Genomic DNA, 16,657 nt, shown 5'->3' on the forward strand with positions numbered 1-16,657 from the left:
TGCTTCTAGATAGAAGAAAACTGAAGGATGGATATTACATCCCTTTTTATATGTACCTGAGATGCAAATGGGTGGATGTCCCTATGTTTTTAAATTACACATAGACCCATTTGTTTCTTATATATAATTATGTGTACGAGTAATTTATTTCCATAAGTTCCACAAACTTAAATTAATCATAAAGTTTGGAAACGAGTCCTAAAGAGGTTTGTGAACAAAATAATTGTTAATGGAAATGCTGAGACTACCACTTTAATTTTAGCCTTTTCATATGACGTCACTAATTAGATAAACTTTCCCTTGAGATTCGTTTATTTCTCTTATGTTTAGAGTCTACCAACTTCATCTTACATCATTATGAGATAGTTAGATTACAGTTACTTTATCACAAATAACCTAATTATGGTACTCGTTAAGAATATTGTTATAGATTTTAAAAAATTTCTATTTATATTAAAATGAATATATTTAAATTATATTGTTGGATGTAATGTCAATCCTATATTAGAGATATGTGTACATAGAATGTAAATGTATTTTTTTATTTAAAGCTGTTCTGTTCAAATACTGGCTATCTGATTTGAAATTTACTAAAAACGAAGTATACAGGACCACCTTGTATAACAAAACTATTTAGTCATTAGTAATAGGTTTATAACATATCACAGTAGGGATTATATTATTGAAAATGGGACGTTCCAGATACCGTCCCCTAAAATTTTCAAATTGAATATCTAATATTAAATATACAGGATGTTGTTCTGGAAGGTGCCATTTCAGTTTTTAACGTATGTTTGAATTTCACCCACAATGGGTATATTCTGATATATATGAAAATCATTGTTTCAAAGTAAATTTCATCTCAGTCTTTTTGCAAACTATCACTATCTCCGTGTAAAATTGTATTGTATAATATTTCTGGTATATCAATTTCTCATTTGTTTAAAGAAAATATAAAAATCTCAGTAAATTTGTCATTTTATTACATTCCTGTGAGAGGGTTTAGTATCCTTCCTCATTACCTAAAGTATATTCTTTGAAGAAGAAGAAGAAAGGCATCTATTTGTATTATAGACGGGGGGAGCTGGCTACAAAAAACAGGGTCGATAAGGTGCGCGCCATTTCAGCTTGTAAACTGGCGGCCCCAACTTAGTACGTCACCAAAAGCCACTTCTTAAGGTCAGCACAGGTCGGATGAAAATGCCAATCGGTTTTCCCGAACGAAAAATTTGGCTGAAAAAATATAATCATTTTTCATCGCACGCGTGATTTTATAGCGCTTGCTCATTTTCCACCTACTCGAGCCGCCGCCAACAACGCAAAAAACGGGCATCTAATTTTTTTTTAATTCATTTACTGCGCCAATTATCAAGTGATTTTGATCAATTTTTTTTTAAATTTCTGGGAATGGTTATAGTTTTTGATAAAGTTGCTAAGTATTGAGTAACAGCTCGTGGTGCGCCAAGAAACTTTGAGGAACGTTGAGGCAAAAGGTTTCACGAGCGCCCGTTATGAGGTTTTTCAGCCAATTTTTTCGTTCGGGAAAACCGATTGGCATTTTCATATTCGACCTGTGCTGACCTTAAGAAGTGGCTTTTGGTGATGTACTAAGTTGGGGCCGCCAGTTTACAAGCTGAAATGCCGCGCACCTTATCGACCCTGTTTTTTATAGCCAGGCTCTGGGACTATTAGGAATTATTAATGCATTGTAACTTATGACACAGATCACCTATATTTAGATGGATGACGACAATGTTATTTGTTCTAAACAAATTGACGTAGGCTGGGGGGGTCTGAACTTAATATACTAATATGAAATCCTTCATAGAATACCGGCAAATCTAAATTTTATTCATGGTACTTATTTGAATTATTTGAAGGTAGGTCATACTACTACCTCAGAACTAATGAATTTTCAAATTTATGTTTTAGTTTATAATATTTCTCATATTTATCAAAATGGTATATTTTCAAGATATGAATTTCTTCAATTTCTTAGACCTGTTGATATGTTTATGTTTCTAAATGTTCTTAATTTTAGGTCTCTTCTGTTAAAAATGATTGAAAAAACTAATTTTGAAACAGAAAAGACCTAAAATTGTCCTCGTAAGGACTGTAACTGTTTTAATAGATGGCTGCCGGCTATAACAATACTAAATTAACTGCAATGGATGTATTATGTAGTTCAAGTGATAAATTTCATTATGTCTCCAACATTATCCAATTTTGTCTCAAATTCGCTAACTTGATACATAGTTTTGCAAGCAAATCCATCTAGGGCTCTGAACTTGAACTACAAAAATAATTCAACCTTAGGCCATCTGTGTGGAACGTTTATAAAATAGGTGGTTTATTACGCTTACGCTCTTTTGAAGTTATAGAGCTTTATAAATTTAAGTTCAGTTGTTCGAAATGTTGTGAATAGATGGCGATAACGTTTGTAACCTGGTTTACCTATCAGAATTTCACAACTACTAATATAATCGATAGATGCCTTATTTTGTGGCTGACTCTAACGCTCCCTATCAGTTGGTCATCCACCTTTTCAGTCAAAAATGTTGTGAATAAAAGTTTTTTTCTAAAATTTAACTTGTAAAATTCCTTAGTTCAATTTTTACTAGATGTCGCTAGCTACGCAGACTGCAATATTCCATCCCAATTTCCAGTAAAACAAAATTTTTTGTAAAAAATTTTTCAACATTTGAATTGAAAATTTTCTCAGCTCAAACAATTTCTAATAGATAACGCTAGCTATGCCTACTTTACAAATGCATGATTACTCAGATATTAGAAATTGAAGGTGATTGGTAAATTAGTAAAATCTAGAACTTTTGAGTTCAAAAGAATTGGTTCCTCTATGGGTTTTCAGAGGAAATATAAACACAGTACCAATTGAACTTTGTAAAATATATTTTAAAAAATATGTTACAATTTATATATTTTTAAGGCACATTTTTTATCTTCCCTTACTTAAGAATCTTACAAAAATCTGCGAATCTATTTTAATCAAATAACTTGTTCATAAACTGTTATATACAAAATTAAAGACAGGAAACATATTTTAAACATAAATAAGTATGACTAATGTAAAAAAATAACGTTTAAACAAATCAACAATAATGTGTAGAAAAATAAATTTAATATCTAAACCTCCACTTTAAAAGGTGAACCAGGGATATGATCATCTCCCCATTTTACTATTACCAAATAGTCACCTCTATCTCTAACCATGTAGTTGACAGCGTATTGATTGTGACCTTGGTGTTTGATAAACACTTCCTCACATGGTCCTTTAGGTCCGTGGATACCGACGAATAAAATGTTAACACCTAAAATGTAAAAATATTAATACAGAAATAGATTTTCCATAATCTGGAATTATCATCACATAAGGTGGTCCATCTATTAGTTCTATTATTTGATTAAATAAATTATTTTTGTAGGTACTCCTTTTATATGTAATAAAATTCAAATTATTTCATTTAAAGCAAATTCAAAGATATATTTGTAGTGACGGGTTGGTATGAAAAATATTCAAATCGAATCTAAATATCCTAAATTTTCCTTTCAAGATCCGTTCAACCATAGGGTATTTTGACTCAGCCTCTAGAGCTTTAAGAAAGTTAAGGAGATTCTTGATTAATATATTATGATACTTCAACTTAATATAGCACTTGCAGGAAGTCATTGACATGTTTTAGAACAAGTTTTCGGTCCTATCAGCCATCATTCTATCGTTACGAACAGACGTAGTAATAACTATCATATGAGTGCCTAACATAGTACTCAAACCTATATGAGGTGAATTTAGTTTCTCATAGTACAAATTCATTCATTAGGATTGTCAGGGATTCATTTTCTAGTTCGGAAAATATTAGTGTAGAGCGGCTAAATACTTACTTATTTACCTCCACACAAATTCACTCATCAATTGACGGTTTTGCCGTTTACATCTATTAAGGTCTGGAATATACAGAGTTATCTCGCAGAGTCTCAAAATTTACTGTTGACTACAGCACTCGGCGTTATTATCAAGTGTTTATTTAAATTAACACAATCGAGACGTATTTGTGTTCCACATGAAGGACAGCAAGAGCATTATCTGTGTTGGACGTGTTATTATGGCAACTGTATTACCTTATAGCTTGGTGATAATATTTTCATAAGCGCACAGCTGGGTAGTAGCGTTGTGTACACACAATTGTTTAAAAAAAATGGAAACCTAATCATATCAGATATATAGTCGACGATATAGCCCTTGAACATGATATCATTGTACGAACAACTCCCCCGTATCATTGCGAATTAAACGCAATTGAGTTGATATGGGCACACTTAAAAAATGAGGTAATGCATAATAATACAACATTCAAATTAAAGGATGTCAAAGTGTTACTAGAGCAAGCCAATACAAAATGTAACAGCTTCTAACTGGTAGGCATGCATAAATTATGCAAAGAAAGAAGAAGATAGAATGTGGGATGTAGATAAGAGTGTTGAAGTTCTTATGGAACCAATTATTATTACTCCAGAAGAAGATAGTAGTGATAGTGATATAACATTTTATAAATCTGGAAGTGAATCAGGATAAATATATATTTTAAAGAATACCTTAAAGTTCTAGTATACAGTAATGCTTAGTTTTATTTTTTTACTTCTATCAAAAAGTTCAAAAAGACTTCCCTTATCCTACTAAGTTATACATTACATATCATTTTATTGTCAAACGTCAATTAATAAAGAAACAGCGATTGAATTTTAAAACTTACATTTGGAAGAATCGCTATTAAAAATAACTTGGTACAGTACAGTAACTAAAAAACACATTGCATAATTTTTATCGCTTTTTAAATGAATATCTGATAATCCTATTGAATTTGTACTTTAGTTTGATTTATTATGAATAATTAGAGTATTTGATGGGAGTGGATGGTGATAGAACCTCAAACAATAATATAGGACAAAGCAGGCAGGAAAGGTTCAATCAGGAGGAAACGGATAAAATGTGGAAAAGACCTGTAAAATAAGTCGAGGACCAATTATTCTTGGAATGTTGGAATAAGTCTGATTCAGATGAAATTTTTTGAGAAAAAAATACTTCAACAAACATAATAGCTATACATGGCTATACCTAATAAGCATTGTCACAAATGTTAAATATATTGAAAAAATCTACTGACAGCTTCCACAGACAAAATACAGAGGGATGTAGTTTAGCATCTCTGAACCGAACTTTAGTAGTAGTATATATTAGAATTCAAAAAACCACGCCATTTTAAATTGAAAATAAAAGTTTTAGTTGATTACACTTCAAATCTACGTCATTGAGTAAAAATAATTTAGTATCAGATTAATCTAATATATTAAATTGAAAATTTTTAGTAATATACTAGATTTCAGCTTTTTTGTACTAACGAACTGTGAAACGATACTAATATCTTCAACTGTTTGATACAGTTTAATTTAAACAGCCGGGTATGACTAAGTTACAAAAAGTCCAAAATTTAATATAAATATCAGTATATATACTCACCGGCATGTTGTGCGGACACTGTAAACTGATTTTGTTTTCCTAAATATGCTTTCTTCAAACCCATGCCCTTAGATTGAACTTTAGAGGCGTCACTTTTGAAATGGGGCAATTGAGGTCCTTTGTTGTTATTTGCTTTGCCAGTTTTCGCAACAGTTTCGACTACAGTTGACGATGATTCCTGTCCTCCAATATCAGCTACTTTTTTGTCGCCTAAAAGCAAGCGTTTATTTATTGAATATATAAAATAAGTCAGTAAACATATAGGAGCGTACCTAGACTGGTTACTTTGAATGGTGATCCAACAATGTGGTGGTTATTATATTTAATACTAATGTAGTAATCTCCAGGTGCTAAAGGAGTGTATCTAACTTTGTAGCCTTCTTCAACTTCTGTGCAGTCCATCGATACCTTGCTAGGACCATCAATGTTAACTGCCAAAGTACCACTACCAGCATTTACGGTGTCAACAATGAAATCGGTCTTGACACCTAAAATATATATTTCACTGTATTTCTCCCGCAAGCAAACCATCTAACAAAAATTATGAAAAACGATGCAAATAGAACTATATTAACATACACCTTGTATCTTTCTTTTGTATATTTTATGGCTAACCTAATTTGTTATATTAACATATCAGATACCGAGTTAAGAAACTCAATCAAGATTTTGGCATATGTTCCAATGACGACTTTTGAAATGATGAATAATTATTGCTCCAAGTGCGTTTCGACTGAAATTGAATACCTACACTTCATTGGAAGTCTTGACTGAAAGCAAAGCGGATGAAGTTGTTCTGTATTACTATACATAATTGAGTTCACATAATTAGGTTTATGACTTAATATCTGATATTAAAAAAATATACTTTTCCCAGATACCTGAAACTATGAAAAGAGGGGATCGTGAATACGAGAACTAATATGACTTTGACTATCTCATAAGAGATGGGTCATAAAAGAAATGTGATTACTGTTTTAAAAATCTACTGAATCACGCTTTTGACAAGCAGCTCTTAGTTTTCAGAAAAAAGGTGGCTCTATATATGATGATAGTTACCAATGATAACATCAAGTTTTTAGTAGGTAGAATTAAATCAAAACTCTATTAAGACTCACCAGTTTTAACCTCCTTGAGTCCATTTCCGCTGGCTTGAACAGCAGCTGGATCAGCAGTATCTTTGCCAACTTTAACACTGAATGGAGAACCGGGAATATGTACGCCATTGAATTTAGCGTGGATTTTGTGTATACCGTTTTCTCTAGGCATGAACCTAACGGAGTATTCTTCCATATCGATAATTTGTACGAAACAGTCATCCTCATGTCCAGAAGGACCAATAATCTAAAACAATATCCAGTAATAAAAATCTGGATAGTTTAAATATGTAATTTATCTAACCTTGGCATCCAAGTCTCCTTTAGCTCCATTTCTTCTAACAATAAACTGAGATGGTTTATCAGCTTGAATGTAACCTTCTGGAAATTGTGCTACTTCGAGTAAGTGAGCATCTCCTACTGCAGGGGAGATGTAGACTTTGAATGGAGAATCAGGAACGTGTTCATCATTGAATTTCAAACCAATTCGATATTCACCTATAAATGTAATAATTTATCAATGTACTTTTTAAAAAGTATATCTTGAAGTGAAAAAATTCAAGGATCACTTCAATTGAAACATACATTGCATTCTTTCGTGTAAATAGATATTTGCAGCCATTACTTTGCCTTTTTTTATTAAATGAGTTCATATATTTCATTCGTTACACGTCCTGGTTTAAAAGCGTCATTTATTTCAATTAATTGTTAGCTGTTGGCAAACAAATGGAGCAATTCCTTTCATACAAATATTTTAAGTATCATGAATATGACTATTTTATATAAATATCAGTTATTTCTATATGTACGAATATTATCAAAAATTATGTTATTCAATAACAACGGGCACTATGTTTATTATTATGTACCTTATTTAATATCAATCATAGTTTTTTCTCCTATATTCGGAAATAACATTTCCAATCATGAATTAGAATATAACAAATAAAATAAACCTATATTAAATTTTGTATTCAGTATTTTCATGGTACATTACAAGGAATGTGACATACGTAGATGAAATTACTCGGAATAAATAATTTTGTGGTATAATTCTAAAAATACAGTGCCAACCTTCTGATTCTTGTGTATCAGCAGGAGGATTGAAATTTATTTCCTGAAACACTTTGTACATCGTTCACTTCCTTGAAAATTCAATAAAAACATTGACTAACAAATACTTCAGATTTTAAAACAACAAACATTAAATGTCTGATAAGCCACTCTACACATATACGAAAAATATCTTACTAACTATTAAATATATGATTCAATATGCTATATTTAACTTTAAAACTACCTTGAGGATTTTTTTGTCACAATAACATAACACACTTGGAATCATGCTGCAAAATTTTTGATTTGGACCTATGCCAGATTCAAAATCACTGACCAATAAATGGGCAGAAGCGTACCGGCTGATTGGCAAGTTTTTATGAAATCACTTGAGTTATTTTTAAAAATTTAGCAAATGACAAACATACGTGACAACCAGCTACGTGTCCCAAGAAAATTGAAAATTAGAGAACCAAACAGGGAAAAAATTAAATATATATATATATATATATATATATATATATATATATATATATATATATAGTAGTTTTTTATTGGGAACGTGGCAAGGAAACACCAAAGTGGACTAACTTCAATATATTTTCCGAGCTTTCAAATACTTATGTATTCATCGTCTGGGAAATAATTAATTAAGATTTCCGATGATTTTGATATTATTAAAGCTTGTAAAAATTTTTAATCTCATGGAATTCAAAATTCAATATCCTTGAATAGCAACAAAATGAAAAAGTCTAATGAATTGAACAGTTTTTTTAGCGCAAGATAAGATAAAAAGCAAATACTATATATGCTATAAAATTCCTGTGTATTGGATATTCAGTTTTTTATTTGAGACTTCAGGACAATACTTTACCTAATAAAAGTGGTTAAAAGGAAATGTTTCAATAATTTTTGGAGGGTATATTCTTCCGAGAAAAATTTAAAAAATAAGTTTTAAACTTACCAGGATTAAATCTATGAAATATAAGATCCGAATACAAATTCACAAATTGAAGAATACTCCATTCATTCAAAAAATGTTAATGATTGTTCCCAGTATTTGATGTGAATTATATTTTATACATTTTATAGACTATGAATAGCTTTATCGAAGTGGTAATATGAGTTTTAGACTGATGATGTTCATTCTACTCGTGGTTATAGAAGATAGTTCTACCAAGTAAGAAATAAAGAGGCCTTTGACAACGATTTCAAATAGACAGCTCCCAGTACTTTTCTGAGTGTAATAAGTAAAAACCGCATAATCTAGTAAATTGTATATTAAGTTGAATACGTTTTTCTTTCCAATCCAATAATTTTTTTAGAGACTTGAACCTAAATGATCTTAAAGTGGTTTGAAATTATACACAAGACGATTGTAATAACTCGCAATGGAGTTGCTATTTTCATTTTCTTTAATGGAAGGAGTTTCTAAGATCGTTTGATCAACTAAACCATCAACTATCGACATATAACATTCAATCCTACTATACACTTATAAAAGTTATCAAGTTACAAAATTTGATATAGGAATTAGAAATTGTCTCATATAAAATCAATGGAAGCCATAATATTGCAATGTGAATTTTGGGATAAAAAAACCTCATATATTGTTACAGAAGTGCATTCATTTAATTTGTTTATTTTCCTATACAGTATTTTTTTAACCTACCCAAGTTCAGTACTGATCTATTCGACATAAATAAAAATTGATTTTGAATCGAAATTATTGGGTTGAGTAACCCTATTGTAAATATCTAGGCAGAAAATTTATACCAATCAAGAGATTCGTTTCGAGATTGTTCTTGTGAGAAAATTTTGTTACAAAAGAATGAATAGTGTTCATAGTTGTAGATGCTATAAATAGCCCGCTAAACAGTTTTTGTGAAACTTTGTACGGATTTATATTTATGTTAAATATCATCAGTCAGCCACCAGTATATTATCAACTAAAATCAATACATATTCAAAAATTATAAGCTACACTAATTCATAACTTAGATTGCAGACCAGAATATCTTGCTTCTGTTCCTTTTTCTCCAATGTTCAGTTGTATTATGTTTCTCATCATAATCTCCTATTTTAATCTCCATAACATTGTTTGTGTTTATCATTTATTGTGTGTATAGTACATGTACCTACAGCTACATAATATTTGTCGACTCAGCAATTTGAGTTCATAATCATAACATTACTATCTAGATATTGACGACATTGTTTGATTTCCTTTTAAAAACCTATTTTGTGTTCCCTTTCTTATTATAACGTTACTTGGGTAATGTGGATAAAATTGTACAAGTTAATTCAACACTTAAATCTTTATCCCAATTATCACACTCATTACATTACTAACAATTTAGTAACTATCGCTTTATATTTCATTTGATACAGCTCGGATTATTATGAATAGTTCGTCACGATATCTTCAATATCAACTTACTTTCTACTGAGCTCATGCCTTATATATACTTTTGCAATGTTCCAGCATATTGTAGAGCCTTCTGTGTCTAGTTACAACTAACTTCCTTTCCAAAAACATCTAACAATATAGTTCAACGGTTATCCAATAATAAATGGAACCAACCACCATCTTTTATAATTTTTATTACATTAAGTTATGACCTGTTAGATGACATACGAATTCTGTAACTAATTGTACCCAATCTTGATTGTCTTGTACTCTTCCTTTCACAAAGGCACCTACAAACTAATAATACCCTCTACGAGTAATACTTCCGTCGTTGCAAACTCTTAAAGCAAAAAGCATTCTGTTTTTAAGTCTTCATCTTTGCTACTAGCTCTTCCCAAAGGATGGCGGTGCCAACAAAAAAATGAGTAGCTCTTTCGTTTGATGGATCATTCACAACTATTTAGTTTAATGTAATAAATATTAGAAGCGTTAAAAATCCGCTATTTATTTTGAAATATACGATATTCTTCTTCTTGTGTTACCTAACTGTGACAAATATGGCAATCATCATGGCAATTTTTTTCTGTCAACAGCAATACGAAAAACCTCAGCGGAGGTTTCAATAAACTAGGTTCTAAGATTCTTAAGCCAGGATATTCATGTGCTTCCTGGACCTCTTTTGTCAAATATTTCGCCTTGGAATAATGTATATACGTATTCGTTTCGTATTCTGAGCTTTAATTTGAGAGATTTTATTCTTATCATTACTCGTTCTTTATTCATTCTTCTGATGACTTTTTCATTTGTTATCCAGGCGGTCCAGGTGATCTTGAGAATCCGCCATATTTCGAATTCTTCTAATTTTTTGCTCATATCTTTATTCAAGGCCCAGGACTCAACTCCATAAAACACGACAGAAAAAACATAGCAACTCAACATTCTCATTTTTACTATAAGAAGGAGATTGTGAGTCTTGAAGAAGGCACCTAGAGGTGGATCTTGCCTTTTCGATGCGTGCCCTCGTTTTCTGGTTGTTGTTCCAGCCCTCGTTTATGATAGTATCAAGGTATTACAGATACCGATATCTGGATTTATTCTTTTTCTATAACGATAATAAAGGGTGTGTAATTTATAATGAATGATTTTTTCTAAATTATTTTATTTAATGCACTTTCATGAGAATTGATTGATAATATTTAGTAATTATCAGGTGAATGTCCAAATGTTGACGACATTCTGATTCTGATATATCTATGGGTTCAGGAATCATATTCATATAGAAAAATACGGAATTATGTATTGTGGAAATTTCTCACCATTTTTAGAATAAGTAGTTCAATATTCACTTGAGAATGGAATTATCTGGCACTGATTAATAACAGTGTACTAGCTTTCCTTTTGAAATCAAATTGTTTCAATTTCTAATATGAGCAGAAAAGTGAGCTACTAATATCAGTTTGGAATTATTTTGCATCTTCGTTATTCGTTGTCTCCTTATAGATTCCTCCAGAGTTATTAGATAAACTATCAAGCTTTGATTATAACCACTATTTTCAGAGCTACGGAGTGGCAAAGCTGATCCCTTTCGAAGCATAAAAAGCTGTGCTCGAGATATATTACTTATTTAAACATATTCACATATCATAAGCCCTAATATCAGTAGATCTAATAATTAAAACTTCAATTAAAACATTACTCCTCGCGTAAGCACATAATTTGTGTATAATTACGCATAATTTCAGCTACTTACAACTGTCACATGCTACATTATAGCTTTTATTCTAACATAATTAGTATCACAAAAATCTGATATAGCTGTAATTAATACGGCCCTATCGTTTTTTTACAATAATCAAATTTAGAGATCAATAATTACTGAACAATCAAGAAATAAAGGGGTAAAAAAACTCATGGATTTGAAATGAAAAATTCACTCACCAGGTTCTGATACTTTGTATGACACGTCGCAGGAACCATCTTTGCGATCCGTGAAGTTGATTTCGGCTTTGCTAGGTCCTTCGACGGAGATGGCGAGTTGACCACTTCCAGCTTCTCTGGTCCAGACGTTAAATTCATTAAGTTCACCTTGTTCACCTCTTTCCAAACCTGCTCCACCGGCTTTCACCAAATGAGCACCATGATCTCTGTATGGACCGACAGTAAATTGGAATGGAGAACCTAGAAATATAGATGAATTATTAGCAATATGTTGTGTCAGTGTGTAACTACCATTTTAATTTATGGAATAGATTTTTTTAGATACTATTTTAGAACAGGCAGTAAATTCACTTCCATCTTCAAATTTTTAACGAAATTATAAAACAGTACAACCGGTTTAAATACTTGGGCAAGCCTCACAGCTTGCCTAATGACACCAAAGGATTCAAGCCAAAGCACCTGATTGGCTTTTCAAAGGACATTTGCCTTTGGTAACACAGAGTAGGGCCTATTTGCTTAGCGGCCCCTTGGTCACCCACAATGTAACTTTGAACTAGGTATGTTGCCATATTACTTTAGGTAGACTTAGCGATACTACATTTAAAGAACACATTCATATAATTTTTGGTTGTCAATGAAGGTGCAATTGACTGTCATGGGAAATAAAAAACCATAATTGTTGTTATTCAAATCAGTATCGATTTAAATCACGAACGCGGTTGATGATATTAATATACGTAATAACCAGGAATAATACTCGTTCTATCATCTCTCTCGGAATTTGTGTTCCTTTCTCTTTCATAGAACTTTTATTGCTTTTAATGTATGTTTCATATTAGGAAACTAATAAACATCGCATGGCGTAAGATCCAGCATATAAAGCGTATCGTCTGACACTGGAGTACTGGTTGGTTGATTAATATGAAATGAGCCAGCATATAGGCTTGGGAGGAACCCATTCACATTAAAGTGAACAACATATCAATGCTCTACTATTACACTTATCATGTGTCCAGTGAAACAATAAAACAAGTAAAATGCGCATGAAAGCTATGGTTAAACTGATTTGTCTATAGTAGTGAGAGGCACCCGTTTATAAATTAGTTTGTAGTTCATGAAATGTATTCCGTAGAATTTGTGGAATGACACACAGTTTGAACTGATAATTGTGTAGAATAGAAACTACAACTGATATGGAAATAAAAAAAGATGAGAATATATTGTAAAAAATGTTAGCTACTTTTAACGCATACGTTCAGTTTCTGTTGATTGTGAGAGTTCTTAATCTAACTCCAAAAATCAATTCAAAATCGAAGTATACAAATTGGAATTTTTTTTCACCAAGCAGGCAGGAAATATCTTGTTAGAACAATTTGCCGAAAACTTAGTATTGACATTTATTTTTGTAGTGAACTTATTGTATCATAAAGTAAAGTTACAAATAATAGTGGTTCTATTCTATTTGTAATTTTAACTCAACCCGATAGAACCATAATTCAAGTTATCGCATCAATATTTGAGAATTTGTTACTTTTCTACCTATTGATACCCTAGTTTTATCACTTGAATGATCCACTAATTACTATCCTCATTGATGGGAATACGTGGAGGAAGAACTCTTGTATATACAAGTTTGAAATAATATTTCCCTTTTCTCAGTTTCAAACACATCAGTTGTTATTTTCATAACTTTTTATTTATTAGGGAAAGAAATTTTAATATCTCTATTAGATATTACTGTAGGCTTCAACATTCTCATTAAGGTATTCGCGTATCCTTTATCTAGATAAAATAGTGTATTCAAGTATAATTGGATATTAATGTTTTTATTAGTACTTGTACTGTTAAATAGGAAATAATAATATTAAAGTTATAAAAAATGGAACTTAGAATTAATAATTTGAAGTGGTTGCATAAGTGATATGAGATCAGTGTCTTTCGTAGTCAAGTATACTGAAAATAACGAAAATTAATTTATAAACTATCACATAAAATTAATTTTATTGACCACAATCGTTATCTAAATGTTTCGCAAAATTGGAATATACCTATAAAAAAGAATCAAGTCCATGGAATTATAGCGAAAAAGTGAATGAGAATTACACAGTGCAATTGTGATTGTTGGTGTGGTGGTGGTGTAAACAGTGTATTCAGTATGAATATCTTCAACGGATCCAGAAATTCCTACTTAGTGAATGAGAATATATCAAATCCAATGACGCACATCATTGGGAGTGCCAATAGTGGACTTTCGAAAGTTTTGGCGTTATTAATTTTATCAACATTACTTCATTAAAAATTCGAACCTATTTCTGTTAGATCAAACACCAACAAATAAACATTTAGAATTCATTTCACGTTTCTGAGTTGTTGATGTTGTCATGAAAACTGTGAAACAGGCAAATGTTTTAAAACTGGATTATCACAGTCTATGGCAATGAAAATATCTCTCTTATTGGAAAATTAATTAATTAATATTTACTAACCAGGAATGTGAATATCCTTGTATCTGACTGAAACAGTGTGAACTCCTAATTCTTTGGGTACAAAGTGAACGGCGTACAATCCATCCTTAACTTCATTGATTTCTGCATCTTCTGTTACTCCTCCAGGTGACTTTACGGAGGCACTAAGATCAAATGATGTTATACCTATCAAATCAAACGTTATCAATATACAGTGAATTATTTCATTATTTTAGTGCAAAATAATTTTTTCTAAATAGTAATAATAATAATAATAATATATAACAAAATAGTTTTTGCGTGATAAATATCCAAAATGTTTCAAAATTTTTGTATGATAAGCAAAATCGTCCCATACAAATTTGTTTTACAAGTTTATAGACAATGTAAGTTTTTCTATAATTGTATTGTACGTGGAATGTAACGAAAAATGTTGAGAAACTATAAAGCACCTGCATCTAACGAGACGCGAATAAGTGATATGATATGATTTTATCCTGTTTATTCTGACAAAATATAAATATGGTTGGATCATACAGCTCCAATCGAGATATCTGGGCTTTGCCAATTTTTCCAGATAATTATATCAATAACGTTATTAGTTAATTACAAAAAACTATTAGTCAACTTATTTAAATCTGCAAACCTACCTGGCATTTTAAAGGTGAGTTTACATTGACTACCAACTTCTGTAATTGGTACTGCTTCTCGTTGCCTTTGGATCTTTTCACGTTGTCTATTCGAGCCCTCACCAGTAACCTAAAGAATAAATACTAAGTATTAATTGATTTCAACTCAAAATGCAACAATGATTACATTCGTCCGACGAAATTTAAAATTCCTTCCAATATTCATAGACGTACCAAGCTCTTATTGAAAATATTTTACATAAATACGTATTAACAACATAATATCCTCGCCCTACATGGTTGTATTTTCAGAATAAATGTGGAAATATGATACGAATTATTTGGTGCACTAACCTTAACAGTAAATGGAGATCCTTCTAAATGATGATCAGCGAATTTTAAATTAACAATGTAGTAGCCGGGTTCAGTGGGTTTATAAGAGATATTCAATGTGCCATCTGTATTATCGTTACATTGTATTTCAGCCTTACTAGGTCCTTCAATAGATAATGACAAACCACCAAAACCAGCATTTCTTGTGTCAACGGTGAATATGTTCTCTTGATGAGTCTTGCCTTCTTTCAAGGCGAGGCCAGTTACTTTTACTTTTTTAGCATCTCCTACTTCTCTTTCGCAAACGTTTATTTTAAATGGTGAGTTTGTTATATGGTTACCCATTTTCTTTACACTGACAACATGTTCACCTATTTCTCTGGGAGTAAATGATATGCCAATATTTCCAGTTGGAAGCCGTTTAAGGAAACATGGCTCTTCTAATCCGCTTGGTGCTTGGATTGAAGCATTTAAGGACCTAATGTCATCATCAGATATTTTGCCTCCAGGTAAAGATACTTCGCTACAAGAGCCTACGGAAATTTGATTACGTTTCCTACCTTCACCGGTGATCTTTGCGTTGAAAGGAGAACCTTCAATTGAAAAAGCATAATTAAATAAATCACCCTATATAATAATTTCTGCTTACCCTTGATATGTTTGTCACCAAATCTCACAGAAATTTTGTATTCTCCTGGAGCTGTAGGTAAGTACGAAACCGACACAGTTCCATCTTTGTTATCATGACAACTAATTTCAGCTTTACTGGGACCTTCTACAGCCATGGATAAACCACCAGCTCCCGCCCCTTTAGTTGAAATTGTAAAGTTGCTAGGTTCACCAGTCACACCATGCGTAAGACCAGGACCATAAGCTGTTACGTAACCAGAGCTTATAGAGTCTACGTGAATTTTGTAAGGCGACCCTTGGACATGTTCTCCGTTAAATTTCACAGCTAGCTCGTGAACACCTTTGGAAATATATTATTTGAAATTAAATAATTATATAAATAAATTAAATTGAAGATTAGTCAACTAAAAGAAACATGAAAACTTTCCAAGATAGATCAGTTTTTTATTTCAATTTACTATGCTTTGAAAGAATAAACTATAATACAATAAAATAACTATAAGTGATAACGACAGAGTTTAGATATAGTATTAATGAAAACTGTTTAAATATTCCTCATCTATCTT

At 31.5% G+C, this 16,657-nt stretch overlaps 1 protein-coding gene across 5 annotated transcripts in view; it reads right to left on the reverse strand.

Annotated features, from left to right (window-relative positions):
* Window positions 1–2,886: 2,886 nt before the first annotated feature.
* LOC130451585 (filamin-A) overlaps window positions 2,887–16,657 on the reverse strand; it is a 125,724-nt gene continuing 111,953 nt past the window's right edge. For 3 of the 5 annotated variants that reach the window (XM_056790694.1, XM_056790691.1, XM_056790693.1), the window contains 10 exons: window positions 16,111–16,431; window positions 15,483–16,054; window positions 15,150–15,258; window positions 14,521–14,685; window positions 12,035–12,274; window positions 6,935–7,128; window positions 6,652–6,877; window positions 5,806–6,021; window positions 5,534–5,743; window positions 2,893–3,329 (listed from right to left, as the gene is read on the reverse strand). In XM_056790694.1, coding sequence (XP_056646672.1) covers window positions 3,145–3,329; window positions 5,534–5,743; window positions 5,806–6,021; window positions 6,652–6,877; window positions 6,935–7,128; window positions 12,035–12,274; window positions 14,521–14,685; window positions 15,150–15,258; window positions 15,483–16,054; window positions 16,111–16,431 — 2,438 coding nt within the window. In that variant the 3' untranslated portion in view covers window positions 2,893–3,144. Of the gene's footprint in view, window positions 3,330–5,533; window positions 5,744–5,805; window positions 6,022–6,651; window positions 6,878–6,934; window positions 7,129–12,034; window positions 12,275–14,520; window positions 14,686–15,149; window positions 15,259–15,482; window positions 16,055–16,110; window positions 16,432–16,657 lie in introns of all 5 variants that reach the window. The other 2 variants (XM_056790690.1, XM_056790692.1) reach the window with 2 other exon arrangements.

The sequence above is a fragment of the Diorhabda sublineata genome, chromosome X, assembly GCF_026230105.1.
Source record: "Diorhabda sublineata isolate icDioSubl1.1 chromosome X, icDioSubl1.1, whole genome shotgun sequence".
Lineage (NCBI taxonomy): Eukaryota > Metazoa > Arthropoda > Insecta > Coleoptera > Chrysomelidae > Diorhabda > Diorhabda sublineata.